The 21,066-nt window shown below is 37.2% G+C and overlaps 4 protein-coding genes across 7 annotated transcripts; 2 read left to right on the top strand and 2 right to left on the bottom strand.

Moving 5' to 3' along the window:
• Positions 1-105: 105 nt before the first annotated feature.
• Positions 106-2,144, top strand: LOC107223946 (1,2-dihydroxy-3-keto-5-methylthiopentene dioxygenase). Its single transcript, XM_015663819.2, has 4 exons — positions 106-394; positions 480-599; positions 693-872; positions 1,138-2,144. The coding sequence occupies exons 1-4, from the start codon at positions 272-274 to the stop codon at positions 1,270-1,272; spliced, it is 558 nt and encodes a 185-aa protein (XP_015519305.1). The 5' UTR covers positions 106-271; the 3' UTR covers positions 1,273-2,144.
• On the bottom strand, positions 1,836-8,084 carry LOC107223972. Of its 4 annotated transcripts, none has more exons than XM_015663860.2 (6): positions 7,986-8,084; positions 6,701-6,938; positions 6,118-6,220; positions 5,297-5,549; positions 3,677-3,830; positions 1,836-2,714 (listed from the first exon to the last, which is right to left on the bottom strand). In XM_015663860.2, exons 2-6 carry the CDS (start codon positions 6,927-6,929, stop codon positions 2,521-2,523), a joined length of 933 nt encoding a protein of 310 aa, XP_015519346.1. In that variant the 5' UTR covers positions 6,930-6,938; positions 7,986-8,084; the 3' UTR covers positions 1,836-2,520. The 4 variants fall into 4 exon arrangements, with proteins under 4 accessions (XP_015519346.1, XP_015519347.1, XP_015519348.1 ...); XM_015663861.2 differs by having other exon boundaries at positions 6,118-6,214; XM_015663862.2 differs by having other exon boundaries at positions 6,836-6,938.
• A 1,705-nt stretch (positions 8,085-9,789) lies between these two features.
• Positions 9,790-11,694, bottom strand: LOC107223949. Its single transcript, XM_015663822.2, has 3 exons — positions 11,365-11,694; positions 11,114-11,283; positions 9,790-10,929 (listed from the first exon to the last, which is right to left on the bottom strand). The coding sequence occupies exons 1-3, from the start codon at positions 11,517-11,519 to the stop codon at positions 10,022-10,024; spliced, it is 1,233 nt and encodes a 410-aa protein (XP_015519308.2). The 5' UTR covers positions 11,520-11,694; the 3' UTR covers positions 9,790-10,021.
• A 438-nt stretch (positions 11,695-12,132) lies between these two features.
• On the top strand, positions 12,133-19,287 carry LOC107223962 (nodal modulator 2). The gene is made up of 14 exons (XM_015663848.2): positions 12,133-12,344; positions 12,473-12,572; positions 12,646-12,774; positions 12,916-13,082; positions 13,166-13,319; positions 13,438-13,840; positions 13,912-14,188; positions 14,260-14,441; positions 14,853-15,300; positions 15,807-15,999; positions 16,327-16,472; positions 16,625-16,748; positions 17,092-17,454; positions 17,918-19,287. Exons 1-14 carry the CDS (start codon positions 12,199-12,201, stop codon positions 18,623-18,625), a joined length of 3,540 nt encoding a protein of 1,179 aa, XP_015519334.2. The 5' UTR covers positions 12,133-12,198; the 3' UTR covers positions 18,626-19,287.
• Positions 19,288-21,066: the final 1,779 nt, after the last annotated feature.

Raw genomic sequence — 21,066 nt, 5'->3', positions numbered from 1 at the left:
TATGGGCGAGACAGACTGTTGTCTCAATGCAGCCAACAAAATAATACCGGAATGCGCTTATAGAATACAGACATTGTCACTTCATCGTTGTGTACAGCCGCAAGAGATTAAGTTGTAAGTAAACCGTCTGGAGTATGAGTTTGGTAATTGCGTGGAAGACACTGATTAAGACCTTGAGCAAGATTGATAGTGGCTGACAAAGGTCAAAAGTTCATTCGCTGGTTGTCAGTCGTCTAAGATTTCCAATACCGAGTTTTTAAGACTTACAATAATGGTTCGTGCATGGATAATGGATGAATTGGATACCGATCAACGTCTGGAACACTTCACTGATCCTCCGCAATTTTTATCGTTGTCAGAGCTGTTTGCCGCCACAGGTGTTGAATATTTCAAGGTAAGAACAATCCTGCTATTTGAGAAAACCACAAACTTGTTAAACCAAAAACTTCTCCAATAATATCTGAGATTTACTTTCTCAGGTTGACCATGACAACTACAAGTCAGACACGGTACTGAAACAGCTGAAAGAAAGTAGAGGGTATTCTTATGAGGATGAGATCATTTGCTCCAAAGAGTGTCTCCAGAACTATGAAGACAAGGTAATCCCTGAATACCTTGATTTTTCGTCGTTATACTTGTAATAGTTAATTACCTTGAACCCAATATATTTATCTATATACCAACAATTACAGTTGAAACATTTCTTTACGGAACACTTGCACACAGACGAGGAAATTCGTCTCGTACTTGAGGGCTCTGGGTACTTTGATGTGAGAAACAGTGATGACCAATGGGTTCGCATTGAGGTTGTTCCCGGTGATTTGATCATCATACCTAGCGGAATATATCATCGATTTACATTAGACTCTAATGTAAGTATTCGCATTGATATGGTGTTTGTTGTAAATCAAAATTTGAAAAATTGCTTGCCCTGATGGTAAAATAGAGTGGATTCCCAACTTTTCACAAATTCTAATTCATATTATTAGCAGTAATTTTAGAATATCTAAGTGATTGAATTGTAAAAGAAAGTTCTATCTAATTGCTTTGTTCAAAATTCATTTAAAAATCCTTAACTAATTTTGCTTAGCATCACCTCAAAGACACCATGTATGATATGAAAATATGTTCTTTCAGAATTTTATCAAAGCAAAAAGATACTTTGTTGGTGTTCCTGTGTGGGAACCACACAACAGACCAGCTGATGACATGGAATGCCGACAAGAATATGTGCGACGTCTTCAACAAGGTTTTAAAGTTGCCACCAATTAGAATTGAAGAATCACGAATGAAGTTGACGTACAGTATATTGTATATCAATTGTTAACAGGTATTTTATGAATATTAATTACAGTTGGGTATTTACCCAGTCTGTAAAATTACAAACTGTTGAACTATTTCATGAGAAAACCAGGTTACTCTTAGTTTTTTTACCCTTATTGTTTGAGCTTGTGGTAACGATATTTTAGAAAGTTTATAGAATCTTTCACTATCTTTTGGCAGTTAATGTTCTGATCCAATCAAAATGAACGTCATATTTAATTATGGAATTAGTTATTTATCGCATATTTTACCATCCATCGATGTGTTCTCACAAAATAAAAGACTAGTAGCCTGCACGATGTTTACCGCTTCATATTTTTTAAATTCACCTAAAACGATCGGCTGATTACCTATCCCGACGCCATATTGCTCCAACCACACCCACATTAACAATCTCATTTAGCAGTTTGTACATTATGTAATGAAACTAGAAATGTCCCCTCATCCGTGATGAAACTTTCAGCATCGCTGGTGATATTAAAGTTGAGGGTATCTAACTAGGAAACTCCAAGAATAATTATACCTACTATATTTATTTAATACCTATAGAAGTTGTAAAAACAGTTACAGCAATGTGGGTGTACACAAGTATGTAATTACATCAAGTAGGCAGGTGAGTGTGCTTACAATTCATACCTGTGCCGGTGGTTCATTTTATTGATAAGAATGCATTCGAAATAAAATAAATAAATAAAAATGTTTGTAACAATATAGGATCACATAGTTATAATCCGCATAGTTATGGAGGTCATCCTTATTTTTGTGGATGTCCATACATTTCTAACAATTCGAATAATAAATAATACATATATGTGCAAAAGGGTGGGTCGAAAAAATACGAAACTTTCATTCAGATCACTAATTGCACAGTTTTCGAGTGGCAGAAAGTGTTGTCTTTATGCCAATATATGTGTCTTTATAGAAACGGAAGATACAATAATGGATTTTTTCGACCCGCCCTAAGGTGCAGGTACTTCGATTGACGTTCTACTTGACTAGATATTGAGAAAAAATTCAATTTTTTGTATTGATCAAAGACTCTCTCACCTGTGAGGGAAACGATTAAAAAATATGACATAGTCTTAGAGGGTGAATGAAGGTCAATGGATGAGTAATCGATACAAATATTTCATACACATGGAATACCACGATTAATATTACACTCAACCCTCATCATGATTAGATCATCATAGGAATTTATAAATTCGGGGTGAAAGTCGACGACGTGGCACTGCTTCTCGACAAGCTGTCCGTGCTTGACTGAGTTCCCTGGGTTCGACGCAGAGTACGTTTGTGGGGTTGAAGGTTCAATGGGGGCAAATTCGGGTTCTCAATTCTCGTTGGAGAACTCACACGTGGACGCAACGTCCCTCGTTGCAGTGTTACGTTGCCTGAAAGTCACACAGTATTACATTTTCTACTGAAAATAATTCTGAGAAATCTCGTTGCAGTAAAAACAGCGTCGAGCATGGTTTGAGTAATATGGCGTCGCATCGAGTAACCAGCTTATTTTTTTATGGCAATTTATCTAACTAATTTTAATAATAATGCTATTGGAGTTTCATTTTGTGTTAATGAATCGATTTCTTCTTATTTTTCCTTATGGCTATTATCCTTAGAGCATATAAGCTATTATCCCATGAGTGTGAGTGCTCCCAGGTAGCATTCTGCCGCAAGTTTACGTAATAACGGCCATCACTTGGGCGCAGGCATAACTCTGCTGGTAGACCACTAGTTGTCTGTTTCCGCAGTTGTAGAAAAGACTTGCATATGTGCGCTTCCGAATGAGGCTTGCTGCAGATTTACGGCAAATGACATATATGCTCTGCCGCAAAAAAGAATTGTTTTTCCGACAACCGAACCAATTCTACAACGTACACGTTCCGTTTGACGTGCAATCAACAACTTCTTGCTTTTTTCTCGTAGTTATTCACCGCGGTGCTGTTCTGATATACTTATTAATGCCTCAATTTAGCTTACATTTATATCACATTATAGTTTACGCATTTGCGAAAGAAATTTACAAGAAAGAATCATTGAATCGTCAATTGTATGTGGGAAAACGAAGTGTGTCAGTGATCAGACTCGTGCATGTCTTTCGATCGACCCACGCTACAGTAGCATGCAACAAGCATACCCAATTCTACCCTAAAGCGTTGCCGATCACAGACACATGCACGATCTGATGCTACAGGAAATGCTGGGCCGGAGTACTTTTGTTGAATCGATTTAAAGTCAAATATTGGCTAAAAAAAACTACTCACAAAATCAAATAAGACCATGATGATAATTAGTGTCGTGCATTTACTGTCGTAAGATGGAATTCGCTGAACTTACGGATCCCAATACTGACCTGAAAAATTTGGTTCCAAGACATCATCCAATTGATAATATTCAGTCCTCGCAGTAAGAGGTTCCTCGTAATCAACAAAAGCAGTGTTATCAAATGCCGACCCATCTTTTGGAAGAGTCTGCACTGGTGATGGTACGGGTGGTTCAGCGTATACCTAAGATAATTACACTCGTATAAAACATTTGTACAAATTTTATAATAGTATATTACATTACAGGTGCGAAAAGTGGGCGACTTCTGATGAATGTGAAATTTGCAGCGTGAGCCACAACGCACCAGTAGGGAAAGGTGGAGCAGCACGGGCCGTGGGGTCAGATTGGCCACCCAAAAAACGTTGGCTAACTGGCATTTCCACGTCCATGCGAGTAAGACAAAACGGTATGCAACCCAGTATACAAGGCTCCGCTGACAGCGATGAACAACCAAGAGCGTGGGCCAAAATCGTAAAAATTATGAAAATAAAAATTACAATTTTCGCTAGGTATACAATCCATGGTGTTGTTATTGTGTTAAACAAATACCTTTTGGTATATTTATGTTTGTCATTGCATCCGGAATGGAGATTACTTGTTTGTTTTCTCGTGGGTATTGCGTAGACTTTGATATTAAACAGAATAAATTACACATCCGAATCTCGAAATGTTAAAAAAGCTGATTTCTCCCTATTTCGGAAAATCTTCTCATACTTTTTTCTCATAATACATCAAAATACCCATTCTACATTTATTTGCCCCATTCTACGGGCAATTATACGCCGAATTTTTAAAAAATTGCAAGTCGGTTGGTATAGACTGACTGAAATATCATCTTAAACCGACCCGTAAGTGAACTTATAAGAAAAAGTTTCTTTCTCACGTACTGCCGCACAGAATGACCGAAATGCGATTTTTTTGGAATGCGCCGAGCTAGTATTTTATCGATTCTTAGCGAAGACAAGTTGTTTTCGTCGGATCTTACTCACCTTCACGCAAAAATGCAATTTGTCCATTTATTTTCCTGGGTGGCCAATTTCGCTCTACCCTCCTGATTGTTTATCACTGTCAACTGAGCTACGTTTCATACTGTTTTGTATTACTCGTCTGGACGCGCAAATGCCAGTTGACCTATAATTTTATGGTGGCCGGTCTTGCCCCACCTTCCATTACTAGTGTGAACACAGCAAAAGTCAAGACAAGCGCTGTAATCACACAGGTCAGATGTCGCCTATCTACATATGTGTGATACACGCCATTTTTTCCAATACCTGTGAAGAAAAGTTTGATTTGAAAAGCACCGAAGGTGCCACTGACAGTGTTTAAAATTGAGTTATTTGAAAATGCGCATGCGCCAAAGAAAACCCTAGTAAGTAAGGTTGCGCATTTCGATTATGCGCATACGCCAACGTCGTTATAACCCACTGTTTGGAAATTGGGCACGCTCCACAGGCTTTGAAAATCAAACTTCCCAAGCAGGTGTTGTAAGAAAAATATTTGGTGTGTTTCGAATTATTTAGACTGTAACGATTTTCCACGATAAAAGATCCGCCATTTATAATCTCAAGATTCTCAGGTCAGACTCGAATGTAGAGACAGAAAAGGTAAAGCACATGCAACGTAAACGGAAAAAGGTTGAAATTCTTACGTGCTCAGTTGGGGAAGCGGCAATAGTGCGCTTTGGAAATCGCGTGTTGTTTATGGTTTCGTAATGATGATCTTCTAAGTAATGGCGCGTCGTTCCGCGGGGGGTTAATGTCGCCCACATCACTCGGCTGTCCTGCAGGGTGTCTGCCGCACAGGGATAAAGAACTGCCTCGTTTGGAATCCTCCCCAACTTGGCCTGTACAGTCGAAGTTGCCACAGGTATTGACGAGACACCGGTCTTACCTCCGCTAGTTCTGCGTGTGCATATTATTCATCGTGACTTAACTTACGAAAGAGTTTTCATTACGTACATATGGGTGTGTATATTATATTGCGATATCTGCGTGTATAATATTATATTTACTGTATCTTCGTAGATTTAACGCATAAAAACGTCTGAAAAGATTAGTATCCGTAATGCGGGCTAAAGCAATATAGCGTCGTGAGTGTTAAAGAACTGATCGTTTTAGGTGAATTTCACAAATATCACTCAACAGAAAATGTCGTGCAATCTGTTGGACCTTCATTTTGTGAATATATCGGTCTGTGCCGAAGCAACTTGAATTACGATAATGCAGTAACTGAAAGCGTGGCCTTCTGTGCTTTTAGAGTATTATATTTTATTAAATTATACATTACTGAATTTGAATTTGACCTCAGCATTATTCGAAATTCAAAATGACGGATCCAATTCTATGTTATGATATGTCGAACATTTTATCAGTGAAGCTGTTTTGTTTCACATTTATAGCAAGTAATAAATAGCGTGCCAATTTATTATACGGGTATGCAGATGGTATAGATCTGTATCGGTTTACTTACGACTTGCACTTGAGAAGTAGTACGGCAAGGATTATACCGACGAATATGACTCCCACACAGGACGACATAAGGACGAGTAGCCAGGTATCGTCGAAAACTGTTCCTGAAAATTGTTACAACTATTCATCGGCAACGAGTAGCTTTTTTTTTATTAAAATAAGATTGCACAATTGCAAGGTGAAATCAGTTTGCTGAAAACTTTTCAAATTAGTAACATTAATTCAAGTATAATATACAATTCAGTACTAAAGAATCCATGTTGATTAAATTTCGAAAATTTTTTGCAGTTAAATACTCCGTTTAAAAGTTGCAAAGTATAGTGACCAATGAGTAATTTTTATACCAAAGGAATGAATGCATAGTTTTTGGGGAGGACTTTGAAATCTTCGTCGAAAAAGTGAATCTTCTTTGCGTTAAAACAAATTCTTCCTATATCTGGTAGTGAAAAACCTTTAGCGATGATATTGGCTGATTCACATTCTCAGTGATTATAAAAATATTAAGCTTTGTATCGAATTGTTTTTTTTTTTTCGAATTAATTATAAGATGTAATTCCACAATACATATTTCAATACGTATGCACCTTGTTGCGGGAGTTCAATGTACTGAACACCTTCCGACCTCCAATCGCAAAAATGTTTGCAAGGACTGTCGTTCAAATGCGTGGCGAACGATTGAACTTCGGAATTTAAATAAAATGATGAGATGTCAGAATTACGTTGAAGAAATGCTGGAATCGGCGGCGGTGGGAGGCGTAATATCATGTCTGGTGGTGGACCCAGTTTACACACGGTGCAGCTCGTGTTGTTCATCACTATTTTCTGCAAAACAGAAAAAACACGTTGAATTACAACGGAAGAGAAACTAGCGGGAGCTTCGAAGTGATCTTAATCAATAAATCCAACCTGACCAGCTCTTCCTTGGTAAAAATAATACGATTAGAAATTTCTCAGATATACGTACACCACGTTCGCTGACGTGTATGAGACAAATTCAGCATTATTTCTGAAGAAATTTGAACTGTTGTGATAATGTCTGAGGGAGACTCCGTGAAATTCTAAGGGATTTCTAAAAAGAATTCATATTCTTTCGGAATTTGGTTTTCTGCTGGAAATATGAAAAACTCCGAATTTTAACCTTCCTAACTATTTTTCACCTAGTCGCGCTAGAGGTGTAAATCGAATCAATGCCTAGAGAAATGTCGTATTTTTTAAGAATTACTACTTATGTCGCGCAGCTTCAAAAATCTAGGTTCTGGTGTTTATCCGTATTTTGTGACGGAATCGCGTTATGGAAAATTAGGAATCGATTGAGAGAAATTAGAATTTTTCTTCAGTTTAAATTGGATTTTCTGAAGTGTAGCTGGCAAAATATGAAAATACCTATAAATGAATATTTTCAATAAAACTAGAATTACGAAAATGAAACCGGTGTTTTCAAAAAATTTCAATGTCTTTTCACAAATGTACCGAAATTGCGTTATTTTTAAATAGTTACCACAAATTTTTGTATTTCGTGAGCAGTTTTTAAGAAAAAACTGAGGATTTGTGCGATTTCACATTCCGATTAAATTCGTAGAAGTGTTTATAAGGCTCTAAATATAATTCTCACCACGGATGTTAGCATATTACACTATTATTGTAAACGAAGGTTTAAAAATATTAAATTCACGTTTCGGAACATACATCAAGGGTGCGGGTATTGAACGCACCTTCATGCGCAATAATAAACCAAATCTTACTTCAAGTAATTGTACAAAATGCAATAAAATAAGTTTGCGAGCGGTAATTGTCATTTTTATTTTTTTTTTCCCTTTAAATCACCTAAGCGAAAACACTGTGTCTGACCTCTAAAAAATGCCTACTTACCCTTCAGAACGAGACAATAAGTTGTTGACGCACTGACAGAATAGGACCTACTCCAGTTTTCCCGAAGATCGGCGCACGCGTCGCCTTATCGACCGAGACGCCAAACCAATACTTTCAAATATGCTCCATGCAATCTCAATCGCACTGACAACATCTGATATGTATTGCATGTACAGAATTCAGAGTGTTTTGGTCAGTGCATTGACTCTTTATCTAGTGGAGGGTCAATTTTATATACATATAACCATACCGTCCTTTTTCTCTCGCAAAAATAATATTGCACTCAAATCATTCGATTGATGACATTATTGTAGGGTACATGGGACATCTGATAAAAAAAATTGTGTTGAAACGAGAGAAACGCAATAAATCAAGTTGCATCTAACAATGCAATAAGAAAAAGAACAATGACCGAAATTTTCACTTTCCTAAATTTAGAAACTTCTAATTTCTTCACAAATTATAGGAATACAACGGGACAATTACACCTCTCCTGTGAGAAAAATAAACAATTTTAAATTAGTATTCGCCAAATTTTATTTGAAGAAAATTTTTCTAGCAAAGTAAATTACTAAAAGGGAATGTATTTTATAACCCCCCCCCCCCCCCCCCCCCCCGTCTTTCGACAATGGAATTTTCAGATTGATGACTCCATCTTGTAACAATAAATACATTGTATGACTGTCACCCTGGTGGAAATGATTTCTACGATTTTCAGGCAAATTGGGACATTTCGTGCAAATTTATACAAAAAATTAATTTCTCTATGATAACTCTAAGATAGTCTGTTGTGTGATCGAAGTATCTTATGTCAATAACATTGGAAAAACTTTTTTCTCAGTATATATTTTATTGTGAGAGTAATAATGTTCCAAAAAATCTGTAAGTGCGAGAGTTTAGTGAGTATTAGTGTGGCTATCTGAAAAAAATACACATTATCGTACCAGGCAATATAGATGAAATGCACTTCTTCTAAATAAAAAAAGTCAGATTTTGAGGATGTGCAATTCGTCGAGATTGCCTGGGATGTGTATTTTTTTCAGATAATAGCACTAATGCCCACTAAAAACTCGCAGTTACAGATTTTTTGGAACATTATTACTTTTACGATAAAATATATACTGAGAAAAAAGTTTTTCCCATGTTATTTCCATAAGCTACTTTGACCATAAAGCGGACTATCTTAGAGTTGATGTGGACAGCTTAATTTTTTGGGAATTTTTTTTATTTTTTTGAAAGCGTTTAAGGCCCTGGGAGCATGAAAATTTAAAAACAATCTTATTAACCTTTGGACTGCCGAAAAATCTAGTCTCCGTCTGTGATTGGAATTTTACATATATGTTAGATATGAGTTACAGACAAAACATTTTGAGACTTTCTGAGAGGAATAAAGCTCTCAAAATCTCGGCAGTCTAAAAGTTAAGGACCACTAGTATTTCGTACATCAAGTCGTTAAATCGTTGACGGTCGTTGAAAATTCTTGATCGAACTGACTATTTTGACCTTGTTGGAAATACGACAGGTGGTATATTCCGGCTCTCTGTGCATTGATCGTATTGATATAAGGCTTAATGAAAGCGCTCAAAATCTATAAACGTATAAAACTTGTCAAATGGCGAATTTTATCGTGAGAGCAGAAATATATATGATGACATTTTCGGCAGATAAAAGATAGTGTGTCGGCTCATGCTAATGAACTTGGCGCGATCGGCGATCGTCGATCTCTATTAATACTTGACGTAATCAATTATATTTTTCAGAGCTTACAAATTACGCGCAATAAATGAACATTTACACATGTAACTACTTCCAAAAAGATATATTTTTAATATTTACAGTATCAATACAGTTATACTATTTACATAGTTTAGAAAAGCACGCAATGTTGCAACACATTTCTTTGCAAACATTCAGTCGGGATGAAACTCATGACATTGGAAGACAATTTTTATTCTGTTCACAATTTATTGAACATATTGTTTATCCAATAACTTAGACGCCTATTGGTTAATACCGTTGGTAATTTCGGCAGATTTTCATCCAGATTTTGAATCGGTAAAACTGAATTGTTGATCCCGTCCCAAGTCTGCTACTATTTGCGGCAATTCTGCTGTTACCAGTTCATAATTTTCCGAGCTTCCGAGAAGAGCGTTTACACAAATCGGTATATTGTCATTACTGTAATTGTCATATGTATTCATGGCATTAGTGTCAGAATTTGATGACGACGAATCTGATGATGTCGAAGAAGTTGAAACGTCAGTGTTTTCTCCAAATGACTGAAGTTTGGCCGGCAATTCGGTTGGATTCGGTGATTCTCGTTTACCAATTTCGGCGACAACTTGTGGCAATTCGCTAGAATCTAATTCGCTGTACATGGTTCGAATGCCGTTACCAAGGTTTGCCACAACTGCCGGCAATTCGCTAGACTTCAATTCAAGCTGATCATAATCACTGACAGTAGTAAACTCATTAGCGCCATCATATGATGATTCGACACCGTTATTTGGTGCGCGAAAATCTTTATGCCCATGTTTCACGGAGCTTCGTTCTTGAACTTGTTTGAGTATAGACAGAGAACTATTTGTACTATCATGAACACTATTGCTACTGAATTGAATTAAATTGGACTCCGGGTCCACATTAAGATTTTGATGGCTATTTTTACACAACTTTGTACTGCTTACACTAAATTGCATTAAATCAGAATTCTTTAAAGTTTCGGTAACCAAGACTTTTGATTCTGTTGAATTTTGATAAGAAAGTTCACTAGGATAACTCATTCCGTCCAAGATTACATCCAAATTTTCTGGTGGCTCCGAAATTCGACACGTTAGCTTTTCATCGTGCTCCGAAGCTGTCTCATTCAACAACATTTCAATTTCTTCATCAGAAATAATCACTGGAGCAGCTGGGCCACTCAACGGTCTTTGCGGAGGTTGGCCTGAAAATGATGAACCACATTGCACTAATTACTAAGTTTGTACCTTTGATTTCGGATATGGTTTTAGCCAACACATTTGACATTGTGTGTAAAATATTTAATCTAAAAAGTTTGTAAAAATTACTGAAAAACCGGTCACGGTGTGTAAATTCTTCATAAAATTGCACATAGACAACTTTCTTACCATGCAATAAATCAACTGCAATATAATCTGCAGCTTTAAACAATTGAGCCTTGACGAGAAGAGTCAAAGTGGACTGCAAAGTTGGCCTACGTTTTCCCATTGTGCTCCATTCTTCTAAAAATATTTCTGCCGCTGATTTTCGTTGTTGGCGACTGGCCTGTTCAATCAGTCTGACGAGCATTAAAAAAATGGTAAATATTCCTATTTGTACTAGAAATATTTTAAATTTATATTCAATGTATGTAACTCACTCAAAGTGTTCGGTACTGAATTTTGGAACATTTTCAGTTCCTTCCTTGGGCACAATCGCCATCAACATTTTCCATGAATCAGAGGCAGTCAATATTCTACCAAGTTTATACAGCTCTGCAGGCCTCAATTTACGTATCTCAGTATTGGCATCCATATCTGTGATTGCGTGGGTATATCAATTTAAGAGTACTGATCACCAAAAAAAATTGTGTTTTCGTTTATAAAGTTTTCACTCAAGTAAATATATCAAAACGTATGGATCAAGACTTGGATAGCTCGTTTGTTTAATAACAACATGGACGACACGTGAACTGTGGGACACGGCCTTCTATACCTTGAACTCTAGTGGAGAGGGTGTCCCGCTTTACGGGCCTGTTTTCCATAGTTCTCACATTTACCGCTAGAGTCGCATGTTGAAAAGGGTTTTGCTAATGAACCTCACACAGCCTCACACAAGTGTATGAAGGGCGCATGCAATTCAATGATCTTCGATCGCAACGACTCACGCGGTAATAGAACAAACTATTGAAAAAGAGCCCGTTAAGCGGGACACCCCCGCCACCATAAAACGGGCCGAGTCGCCAGACCTGTGTAAAAGACCGTGCTGTGGGGCATGTTCGATATGTATGTACTGTAGTCTGCACTACGTTATTTCCTTTGGATCCGTTCGATGCTTCGTCTCGCGGCCACGAGTAGAGCGCTGCGGACATTTTTATTATGACGAATTATTTGATGATAGACTTTTGTATTGCCGACATCACGGTCTTACATACCTATACAATCACCAGTCAGTTGACATAATTGCGAGAACACGAGCGCAGAGAGGGGCAAAGATGACTCTGTGCCTTAGGAACTTAATCATTTTATTATTCAATTTGTATTTATCAGTATCAGAAACTTTTGCCGAAGATATTTTGGGATGTGGCGGATTTATCAAAAGTCACGTGCCCATTGATTTTGCCAAAGTTCACATAAAATTGTAAGTATTCAAGTCTGTGACACACCTGGCACTAATTTTCAATTCCAATCATCAACCCTAACCTAATCTAGCCCTGACTTAACCTAACCTAATTTATGAATCTACTACATCATGGTTTGAAAACTTAGGTATACCAAGGCTGGAAGCCTGAAAGATGAAACAGAATGTGCTCCAAATAATGGGTACTACTTTTTACCTCTGTACGATAAAGGGGAATACGTACTGAAGGTGAGTGCTCAAATTGCAGTGTAGGTCGATATGATGAGAGACATGATAACCACCTTTTCTTGTGCTATTTTAGGTTGAGCCACCGAGAGGATGGAGTTTTGAACCAACGTCAGTCACTCTGCATGTTGACGGCTCTACAGATTTGTGTAGCTCAGGAAAAGACATAAACTTCACTTTCAAAGGCTTCGGAATCACAGGAAAGGTTCGATCTTTAAATAAACATGCGTCACTTATTGAATCAATAGCCAATAAACTCAGTTACCCATTAGCAGAATAGTTTTGATTTTTGGGCATGTTTTCGAAAAAAATTCATCTTTTTCATAATATACTAATACATAACTAGGTTACAAGCCATGGCACTAGTTCTGGACCGAAGGGAGTCACAGTCTCTTTATACACAGACAAAAACAGAGAATCTCCGGTTGACACAACAATAACTGCTCATGGAGGTACATTTTACTTCACACCAATTCAACCCGGCAAGTATGTTCTCATAGCATCGCATCCAAGGTAAGTTCTATCGATGTGTATTCAAAAACAATTGAATATCAGCTAAACTCTACTATGTTCTTGATGTGCTTTTAATTTTGAAGGTGGATAATTGAGAAATCCAAACTTGATGTTACTGTTAGAGAGGGAAATACAGAACTGACTGATAATAGCTTAGTAGTCGCCGGGTACGATGTAAGTGGACGAGTTACCAGTGAAGATGAACCAATGAAAGGAGTGTCTTTTATTCTGTTTGGGGTACGTAGAACGAATATTGAATATATTATGTAATTATTAACGCATCATTTATTTGTTTGGTAAGGTTTTTCCATAAAATGAAAAAAAATCCTCATCCTGACTCATCTCTGTTGAACAGAATGGACAAGCGAGAAACTGCGAAACCACACCAATTAAAGGGTTTGAATCTAGCAAACCGCTATGCCATGTTCTCTCCGACAAAACTGGGCGTTTCACTTTTTCTTCTCTTGCCCCTGGAGAGTATCGTCTTGTGCCACACTATGCTGGTGCTCAAACAAAGTTTGATGTTCAGCCGATGGAATTAGCTTTCAAAGTTCACCACGAGAGCCTGATTCTCCCTCAAGACTTTAAGATAACTGGTTTCACGATAAGTGGGGCTGTATATGCGTCAATGCAAGGTGGCGGATTAGAGGGGGCTAAAATTTACTTAAACAAAAAACTCGCTGCAATAACAAACAAGGATGGCTCTTACAGAGTTGACAACATGAAGGCTGGACAGTATTCATTCAAAATTGAAGCAGGTACCTATAAACCACTAACCTAATATTTCACTGTTTAGTCATCACGCGTGTTAGCAATTGGTTTTTTCTAGATGATGTACAATTCGAGGAGAAAAATGTGAAGATATCACCAAACTCTACAGAATTACCGCCGTCAGCGCCTTCGTCTTACAAAGTTTGTGGGAGGGTGACTTTGTCGGCCAAAGATACGTTGCATCATCGGAAGGTTGCTGTACAAAAAGTTGCTTCCACATTCCACAGTGAAATTGAAACTGATCCTAAGACAGGAGAATTTTGCTTATATCTTGCCCGTGGCAAATATCAATTGAGTGTTTTTGTTAGCAACGATGAGAAGGCAAAAGGACTACAGTATGTATTATAAGTCAAGAGCCGTAAAATTACGGTATCCGATAATTATATTTAAAATTCTTATTCATTAGATTCTATCCTTTGCAACATGAGATTGATGTTTCATCTGAACCAATAAGAAACCTCGATTTTTTGCAATTGAAAGCCACGCTGATGGGAAAAGTTGAGTGTTTGCGGGATTCGGACTGCAGTCAAGCATCTGTTACTCTCAAAATTCTCGATGGAGCCACTGTTAAGACCATACAAACCAAAGGTAAGATGGAATGTAATGTTCAAACGTCAAAATTGACAATCCATTGGGTTGTTTCATGAAAATGTTACATGGCCGATTTAAAAAAAAAGATAAGCTCGCCTTCATTCGTGCAGTTCAGAGTACATTTAACTGGAATCGGTGTGCATTTCGGCATTTTGACAACTAATAGTACATTGTACCGATCAACATTTGCTTTATAGTTTACAATTTACTGAGTTTTCTCTGTTTGCAATTAACATGAACCACAAGACGAGTATCGATCAGTAAAATGCATCCTGAATTGCATAAACGCAAGTGAATTTATCATACGTCCAATCGCGTATGTAACATACCCATGAAATAATAGACTGCTTGTACCAACATAGCTAAATATGATTAATATTAGGAAATGGCTTTTCATCTGATTTTTAGATAGAAAATACAAATTCTCGAACATCTTGCCTGGTCAGTACGAAGTATTGATAGACACTGATGTATTCTGTTGGGAAAATCCAAGCCAGAGAATTTTTGTAACCTCTGAATTCGCTGAGGTGCCAACATTCAAGCAGATCGGCTTTTCAATAACTTTCATCTCTTCGCACGATACCGCTGTCGAGTTTTCTGACTTGAAGAGTTCACAGAAAGTTTTATTAAAACTTTCTAAGGGAAGTACAAGGCATTGTACATCGGCACCTGGTGAATACCGGTTTGTACCAAAAAGTTGTCACGTTTATCCAAGATCCGAATACACTTGGGATACGAACAGCTTGGCTCCTGTTATATTGTCATCGACAGAGCACAGTCACAAGGGGAACATCATTAGCACAGACGTAGTGGATGGGCTCAAGGTGAAAATCGAGCATGCTGAAGATCCGTTGATGTGAGTTTCATGTTACATATCAACTTCTTATTCACATTCCCTAACTTTTCCTACACAAATTTGCAGAACGTTGGATGTAAAAAATTGGATTAAAATGTATAATACGTATAAGTGATAGTAAACTGAAACATCCGGGTTCTACCACCTTGATTGGTTCTCTATTTCGAATAATAACTGCCATTACTATGGGATTAATTTCTGTTCCTGGTGTTATTGGAACATACGCGCGGGTAATGACGAATTCATGGGGTTGATGAAAAAAGAGGAAAATACTTTATTGAATTGAACAAAGAATCTTACGATGCTAATTTCGCGACGTCGACTTTACTCTTCGACTGCCTCGTGTCAACTGCCTCGTGGCTCTCGCGCGCTCTCTGGCGGCGATCTTTTCAAACACGCACTCTCGCACACACACACACCATTCGCACTCGCTCGTGGCGCTGTCGCCGTTTTTCCAAAATCCTACATTACTTTTTTTTTACATGACAGTATCAATTTTCTTACAGTCTAGGACCTTTAAACTATGTTAAAGAAGGAAACAGTTATAAGTATGAATTTGAATTCAACGCAAATACTGATAATGAATACATCGTGACACCCTTGTCGGAAATTCTCCTGTTCAGCCCCTCGTCTTTAATTGTTACTGGAGAAAACGATTGCAGGGATAATGTTGCTTCATTTATTGGTGACATGGGAAAGGTAAGATTTTTTTTTTATCACCACTGTATGGTGATGAATTGATATGAATTACTTTTGAAATCCGATAAGACTTTAAATTTTGCAAGGCCCTAAACATGCCTCGAATTTTTCCAATATCTCTTTAAATAGGAATTTTTCGAAAATTCATAATTCAGGCACGATTTGTCATGCCAATTTAAAAAAAAGTCATGAATGATCCATTTTGATAAGCAAAATGAAATTAAAACACAAGTGAAGCATATAAAAAATATGACCAAATTTTATCTGATTTTAAAGATAATGTCCCATATTCAAGATTATAAATAATACTTGTTAGTGACTTACTAGGTAATAAGTGGCAGTATTCTACCACCGCTGGACGGAGTGAAAATTCAAATATTTGGTAAAGACAAAACTGCGCCAGTTCAAACGCTGGTTACACAATCGGATGGAAATTACAGAGTTGGTCCTCTTGACGGAAAAGTTGATTACAGGTAAAGAAAATTTCACGGAAGTATTACGCATGTCCAATGGAAGTATTTACCCCTAAACTGGGTCCAAAAAACCTTTGAAGGAAAATCGAGTACAACTTAATAAACGAATCATTCATTTGATAACTGATTCTTGTTTTTGATTAATTTTCTAGCGTTACTGCAGAAAAAGACGGCTATATTATTACAGGACCTGATGCAAGTGGCAAATTCATGGCCCATAAACTCGCTGAGGTGATTGTGTTTGTCTCAGATCAAGCCGACCATCAGCCATTGCAGGTAAAATAAGTTTTTGTAACTAAAGTTTATCCTCTATCATTCAAAGCCTATTGTTCGTTATTAAAAATATATTTAGACATTTCTTATTGCTATCGCTGCTGCAAATTCTTCTATGAAAAAATCTTTGAACTGAGGATTTTCAGAACGAATCCTAGAATTTCAGTGAAATTTTGCTGAAATATTCAATTTCAAAGCTTTTTAGCATAATTTTCAAACCAATTTGTAGAGTCATTTACGATTAAGTAATCTTTCTCGAATAATCACAAAAGAATTGTTGAACTTTAATTGATTGGCACTTAAAAAATCTCATTCATAAAAGGTTCTTTGGCTTGCAAATTTTCAGGGTGTGCTGTTATCGTTATCTGGGGGACAAAATTATCGTAAAAATAGTATAACAGGCGAAGAGGGACAATTAGTATTCAATTCATTGTCTCCTGGTGAATATTACCTGCGGCCAATGATGAAAGAATATCGATTTGATCCTCCGTCGAAGATGATTAATGTGGCAGAAGGAGCAACTGTCAAAGTTGAATTGTCTGGTAACAGAGTTGCATTTAGTGCCTATGGAGTTGTAACCTCTTTGAACGGACAACCAGAACAAGGCTTGCTGGTCGAAGCTGTTGGGCAGACGGACTGCGCCTCGTACCAGGAAGAAGCAACAACTGAGGAGAATGGAAAGTTTCGGATCAGGGGTCTTCAACCTTCTGTAAGTGTCTTGCCTCTAATCTCGACTGTAACAGTGCAGGATGGTCACTTGTTTCTAATTATAAAACCTTCTCTTGAATTATTAATCCATTACTAATAAATATTAGTGATGTTTTTTTTTTTTTTTTAAATTATATCCGTTCACTGACACTGTCGCTGGCAGAAGTACTACTGCGCGAGATTATTTTAACAGGTTTTACTGTCTTCCTAACTGCTGAACCAAAAATTTGTATCTGCTAGTACTTAGAACTTCTGCTTTCTATTGATGAACTGTTCAATTTCAACGTTTTTAAAAGTAAAAAATAAGTGTTGCAAAATGCGACATGTGGAAGTAAGAATAAATGATAAAAGCGTAATTTCTGTCTGGAAAGTTCAGAAAAGTCAGTGATTTATAAAATATAAATCGAGTGGCCACACCGATAACAGAAGATCGTTGCTAAGCAAATGCCGTTTTTTATTTCTAGTGTATTTATGCGATTCGTTTGAAGCCCAATGTGGAAGCAAATCTTCACGTCCAGAGAGCCACGCCAAGCTCTGTGGCCGTTCAAGCTACAGAAGACATCCATGGCATACGTCTGATTGCTTTCCATCCAATTTTGCGGACGGATCTTTCGGTTCACATTGACGCTGCTCACCCGGAACACTATCGAACGCTGAGGGTGAAGCTGTGCAGAGAAGACATACCTGATTCACCGATACACGTTGTGAAATTGGACACTCAACATGCATCGAAATTGGGAAATAGTTACAGTGCAGGATTTCTCATTCATTTCCCCCCATTGCAAGCTGACAACAAGAAATACTTTGTACAGTTAGAATCGTCGTTGTCACAGACACTGCATAAATACAAGACCATACCAATATATTTTGAAGCGAATTCATCCTTCAAACACGTGAAGTTATCATTCCATGCTGAAAGAAAAGTCGACCAAGGTGATGTGAATCAAACCTCTGTAGTGGCATTGCCATTGATTATGCTGGTAGCACTGGCTTTTTTGAATCGTGAAAAATTGTGGAACAATCTCACCACGTTAGTTGAAAATTGGACCAAACCTGTGCCAATTTCTAGATCGCCGGTTCAAACTGTTCCCGTTGATCCAAGAGCTGATGATATCATCGTTGAGCAAATAATGAACATTAATAAAAGGAAAGTTAAACCACGGAAAATGTAACTTCAGTGAGAATTGTGATGTGTATATTTTGTGAATTTAAGTAAACTGAATCCAATGTAGATGAAGTGATGGTCAAAGTTCGTGTAAATGACACCTCACTCCTAGAATAAAATAGTAATATCAGTTAGGTACCATTTTTTCGTTATGTATACTTACTACATTGGTTACAGTTAACACTGCACCGAGAGAGAGTTTAGCGAAATGTTGAAACAGAATTCTCATGGCTTGTAACACAAGCACAGTAAGCACAGCACTAATTCTAATTATTGGTCTTAGAATGCTGGGATAGAATTTTCAAATCTGAGTAAGGCTTTCAACTTCAAAATGACATTGAGAATTGATTAAGCAGATTAGACAACAGATGGCGTTGCTTGAATTTAAATACTTTTCATTAGCTCGATTTTGAAAATTTCTATTTCTTGCTCTTATTATCAAGTGGAAGGTGAAAGCCAGGTTATGGCTCTGCCAAAATTTACAAATTTTCGCTTCACATTCCAAATGAAATTTCGAGGTGTTGCACATATTTGCATTCTTACCTTGTGACAATATTGGTATTTTTAAATTCATAAGACGCCATCTGGCGCCAGAGAGCACGTAACACTAACTGTTATAGCTGGCACATTTAATTATAATATAGGCTTATTAAGTCTATGAATTATCAACGTGGTTTTTTATTGGATATTTTACCATACACTGACTAAATGTCACAAAATGACAGTCCAACAGCTTTCACGTTTTCTGTGACTGTATTCGTTACGGTATTCATGAAGTTAACCTCAATCTGTAAGCTGATTTTTACTGCCGATGCCATATTGCAAATACCATTCCGACCACGATCCCGGCAAACAGGCAACTACTGAACACTAAGTCGTATACAGAGCGAATTCCTAACGATTGCATGATTTGTCGTCAGATAAAATTTAATGCTCACGCATACAATCTCACAGCAGCTGTTTCCAGGGCGACAAACCGCCGGCGATAAATCGAACCAAAAAAATTTTCACAGTTGTGCTTAAGACGGACGCCGTAAAAATTTTTCGATCGCGACGAGCTGTCGTCTAAATTTATGACGGTTGCCCAGGCAAACGGCCGCGCTCGGATTGGGGCGCTTATGCGTTAAATTTTAGCAAACAACGGATCATGCTGTCAAAGAATTCACTCTGTACAATGACTTATTTTTTGCCAAGTGTGAAGTTGCAGCATGAGCCAAGGTGAGCATTATTATCACACTAGGCTGGAACTCTGTGGATCAGGTATCACCCATCCGTATGTATGATACACAGTATTTTTTCCAACATCTTCCTGAAGAAAAGTATCATTTAAGAAGCAACGAAAGTGCCACTGACAGCACGTGAAATTGTATTTAGGCAACTTACGCTTAAGGCAATGCGTAAAATTAAGTTACTTCAAATACGCATACATCAAAGTAAGGTTTACTATGTAAGATCGAGAATTTCAGTTGTGCGCATGCGCCAATGTTGTTTTACCACACTGTTCGGAAATTATGTTCTTTGCGCACAGACTTCAGGCTCCAAAAATCGAAGGTGTGAACCTTTTAATGTGTTTCCGAAATTGAGTCAACTAAATATCATTTCATTTGAAGTTTATGTATTGTTTCTCTGGCTCGCATGTTTGTTGACAGAAAAGATTAGGCACTTCAAATAAAATAAGTACATGAACCTACCCAACAAAAATTTTACATTAATTGAATGTCATAATTTGTTGATTTAACCGGAGCTTGTTTGGCGTAACTGGTTGAATCACTTGCACCAATTTGTTTACAGACCAAAGAAACACCACATGCTTTGAAATAAATAGAGAATATAGTCATCGTAAACCTCAGTATACTAGTACTATAAACGGCCACTAGGCGGTAAACTCTCTCACTACGGATATAGTTTGAGATATTTGTAAAACTAGGTAGCCGTCTAAGAAATGAGATGTGGATAACATAATATAAAATTCTTCATTAGCCGTATTGCAAACGAAGCAAGCATAATAGTTTCGAGGCATCGATATTGATATTGACGACAAATGAACAAAAATTATTAACACATGTTCAATTTATCCTTCTACATATATAACAAATTGTCGGGTTTGACCCATTCAATAAACGGGTATCAAGTCACAAAATTATCAATGAGTTCATTCGACGAATACGTTTTGTGCGCTGAATGAGTAATATTTCAGTCTATGCAAAAGATTTTTGTAACAACAAATTACGTTATCTTTTTCAACCATTGAACTCTTGACTCAACAAAATATAAATTAGAACAAGCTTAATTCTTTTTGATACAACAACTTCATAATTTTAATTGAGGTGCGTTCAATTAAATTTTTAGTCATATCAATTTACAGATTTTCTTGAAACAAAATTCACATTATTGCAAGGCACTCGTGCCGTGTTATCTTGAATAAATTAATAGTCAGCATGATCATTC

The sequence above is a fragment of the Neodiprion lecontei genome, chromosome 2, assembly GCF_021901455.1.
Source record: "Neodiprion lecontei isolate iyNeoLeco1 chromosome 2, iyNeoLeco1.1, whole genome shotgun sequence".
Lineage (NCBI taxonomy): Eukaryota > Metazoa > Arthropoda > Insecta > Hymenoptera > Diprionidae > Neodiprion > Neodiprion lecontei.
This window is presented reverse-complemented; position numbering and strand designations above follow the sequence as displayed.